Source organism: Salvelinus sp. IW2-2015, linkage group LG1, assembly GCF_002910315.2.
Source record: "Salvelinus sp. IW2-2015 linkage group LG1, ASM291031v2, whole genome shotgun sequence".
Taxonomy (NCBI): domain Eukaryota; kingdom Metazoa; phylum Chordata; class Actinopteri; order Salmoniformes; family Salmonidae; genus Salvelinus; species Salvelinus sp. IW2-2015.
The window spans coordinates 3,469,063-3,472,450 of record NC_036838.1 but is presented as its reverse complement, the minus strand read 5'-3'; the positions used below and the strand labels follow the sequence as shown (position 1 = coordinate 3,472,450).

General features: G+C 47.7%; 1 protein-coding gene across 1 annotated transcript in view; it reads left to right on the top strand.

Moving 5' to 3' along the window:
• The window catches only part of LOC111982138 (arf-GAP with dual PH domain-containing protein 2), a 12,375-nt gene extending 12,129 nt beyond the window's left edge, over positions 1-246 (top strand). Inside the window, exon 10 of the mRNA XM_024013770.3 lies at positions 225-246. Coding sequence (XP_023869538.2) covers positions 225-246 — 22 coding nt within the window. The remainder of the gene's footprint in view (positions 1-224) is intronic.
• Positions 247-3,388: the final 3,142 nt, after the last annotated feature.

Sequence of the window (3,388 nt, the reverse complement as noted above, 5' to 3'; positions counted from 1 at the left end):
ACAAAATATTGAAGTGCCATTGAACAGGATATGTTAGAAGGTGCCAGGCGCACCAGTTTGTGTCAAGAACTGCAACGCTGCTGGGTTTTTCATGCTCAATAGTTTCACGTGTGTATCAAGAATGGTCCACCACCCAAAAGGACATCCAGCCAACTTGACACAACTGTGGGAAGCATTGGAGTCAACATGGYCCATGTTGGGCCTGCATCCCTGACACCTTGTAGAGGCCAWGACCCGATYAATTGAGGCTGTTCTGTTCCTAATATTTTGTACACTCATTGTAAGTAGAAAGTGAGAGAGTGCGATACATTAAAGTATTGTATCTATTAGTTKGTTTTTTGTATAACACAGTTGTTTTATAATACAGTATTTTATTTTCTTTGTGTTGATTGCAGCCTACTGTTATTTATATTATTTTGTATYTCCTGTCTGTMTCATTGTTGCATATGCCAATAGCACACACCACGAAAAGTGAGTTAAGCATTATRTATGTCCATATAGAGCACCCCTTGTGGCTCAYGAGGAAAAATATTKTTTACGTTGTTATTATATCTGTGACACTGTGATAACTGCATTAGCAATGTCTTTCTTTACGACAATATGTACATGTACAAAGAGGCTGTTGTGGAAATTCTTACACAGGGACACTCGAAGTCAGTCTTAATATGAATCATRGTWTATTGTCAGCGCGCTGGAGAGGTTCCAACCAACTCAATGCACCATAGTACACATGTCAATCAGGAGCTCTGCTGGGGCAGTCCCAGCAGTTGTCTTATATACGGCTATACACATATAACATAATTCATTAATCATTACNTATTGTCAGCGCGCTGGAGAGGTTCCAACCAACTCAATGCACCATAGTACACATGTCAATCAGGAGCTCTGCTGGGGCAGTCCCAGCAGTTGTCTTATATACGGCTATACACATATAACATAATTCATTAATCATTACRGTTTCATTCATGTGACCGACCAATTACTGGTTCATAACATGTGACAGACCAATACCTCACGAGGTATTGTTCTCAAAACAAGGTCTTAGCATACTGCCAAATTGCAGCTACTAATAGTGAGGATTCGTTCAGTCAGCCACTTGCATGAACACAGAAATTGGTTATAAGAAAAGCACTAACATTAAAATTGCCATTACAAAGGRAGTCCCCACCTTTACCAGGATGTTAAGAATGTTGCTCTGGGTGGCCAGTCCACCTCATCCRACAGGAGCAACAGAACAGCCACCAACTCCCTGAGACAAATCAAATGCTCCTATAGACCTGCATCCGGTGGCGCCTCACAGAGACTGGAGAACAGCCAGCAACACTGCCCCCACACCACTCTCCACCAGTTTTCTCCCAGGAACTGCATGCAGATACACTGAGCTATGCCCAAGCCGTATGCAGTCAAAGAGGCCCAATGCAGATTTTGGAGCCACAATGCCCTCCACACCAACCTCTTCAATTCCCCCTAGAACCTCCCTCCTATACTACCAGACCAGGCCCATCACAGCACAGCTCAACCAGACCCGGCCCATCACAGCACAGCTCAACCAGACCCTGCCCATCACAGCACAGGTCAACCAGACCCGGCCCATCACAGCACATCTGTCACACCCTGATCTGTTTCACCTGTCCTTGTGCTTGTCTCCACCCCCCTCCAGGTGTCGCCCATCTTCCCCATTATCCCCTGGGTACTGATACCTGTGTTCTCTGTTTGTCTGTTGCAGGTTCGTCTTGTTTGTCAAGTCAACCAGCGTTTTGTCTCAGCTCCTGCTTTTCCCCAGTCTCTCTTTTTCTCGCCCTCCTGGTTTTGACCCTTGCCTGTCCTGACTCTGAGCCCGCCTGCCTGACCACTCTGCCTGCCCCTGACCCTGAGCCTGCCTGCCGTCCTGTACCGTTGCCCACTACTCTGGATTATTGACCCCTGCCTGCCTTGATCTGTCGTTTGCCTGCCACTATTACTGTAAAAAAAACATTTTCTTCAACACAGTCTGCATTTGGGTCTTACCTGAAACCTGATAATATCTCTACCAGACCCGGCACATCTCTACCAGACCTGGTCCATCACAGCACATCTCTACCAGACCAGGTCCACCACAACTCAGCCCAGCTCTACACAGCACCGACCACTACCCTAGGGTCTGGCAAAACACTGTCGAGGGTAGTGCACCACATGATGCAGTCCACACCATGCATCATTCACATCATCAGCCCTCATATGCTGAGAGTWTGGAGCTTCACCAGCAACACTGCCCTCCACACCACCCTCCTCAATTCCCGCCACAACCTCTCTCCCAGGCTAGTTTCGGTTACCCTCCCTACTCCCATCCCCAGGTCAGGCCTGAGACACTCCTGCCCCACATGGAAGCCCCAACCCTGCAACAGGAGCCACACCAAGGCCTCCTGTGCACTCCCAGAATGCAGCACTGGCAGCCACTCCGGTCCCCTGTAGCAGCTCCACTCCTTTGGTGGGAGCTTCATCCGGGTGGACTGAGCTCTGCCAACACTGTTCTCCCAGTTCCCGGCCCAGCCCCTGCATCCAGTGACTTGAGGGACGACTGCCAAATGCTCAGTTTGTTCTGCTCTCACGTGGTTGCCAGGGGCCTTGGCAAAGTCTCAGCTCACTCAACAAATAGTTGCAGATGACCCTATGCCTGTTAACTCCTATGTGAATAAGCTGAATACGCCCTCTGACTTGGCCATATATGTCAAATCTAACTCACGGTGTCATAAGAAAAAATGCACCCTCCTCCCCAACTGTCAGTATCTCCCTAGGAGAGGTGGGTGTGGAGTCAGGCGCAGGAGAGCAAGAATTTCAAGAAGGKCGTTTTATTTACTGGTCCACCAACAAAACAGGTACAGGACCACAAAAGCAGTCACTAGAAAACAGGAATGCAGTCTAGTCGAAAARGGAGGAACAAACTCCTCTACTAAACTAACGTGCGGGAAAAACAGTCCCGTGAAAAGAAACCTGTTTAACAGGGAAAAACACAACCCAAGCCAACGACAGTAACACAAACAATCCCGCACAAAKRCTAGCGGGTAGGGCGAGATTAAATACCRCACTGATTAGCCTAAACTAGACAGGTGAACACAAGACAGACAAAACCAAACAAAAAAGAAAAGGGATCGGTGGCAGCTAGTAGGCCGGCGACGACAACGCGCCGAGCGCCGCCCGAACAGGGAGAGAGCCACCTTCGGTGGAAGTTGTGACAACAACCATAAAAATATTTTCACATGACCTCCCTTTTACTGTGAAATACATGTAATACCTCCCCCCTCATAGTATGACTAAAATATAATGTTTTTGACCACAAGTAACAATAACTGTAGTGACCCTGTGTTCATAAATGTTGATTTTGATTTGCCCCTTCAGATATACTTTGTGC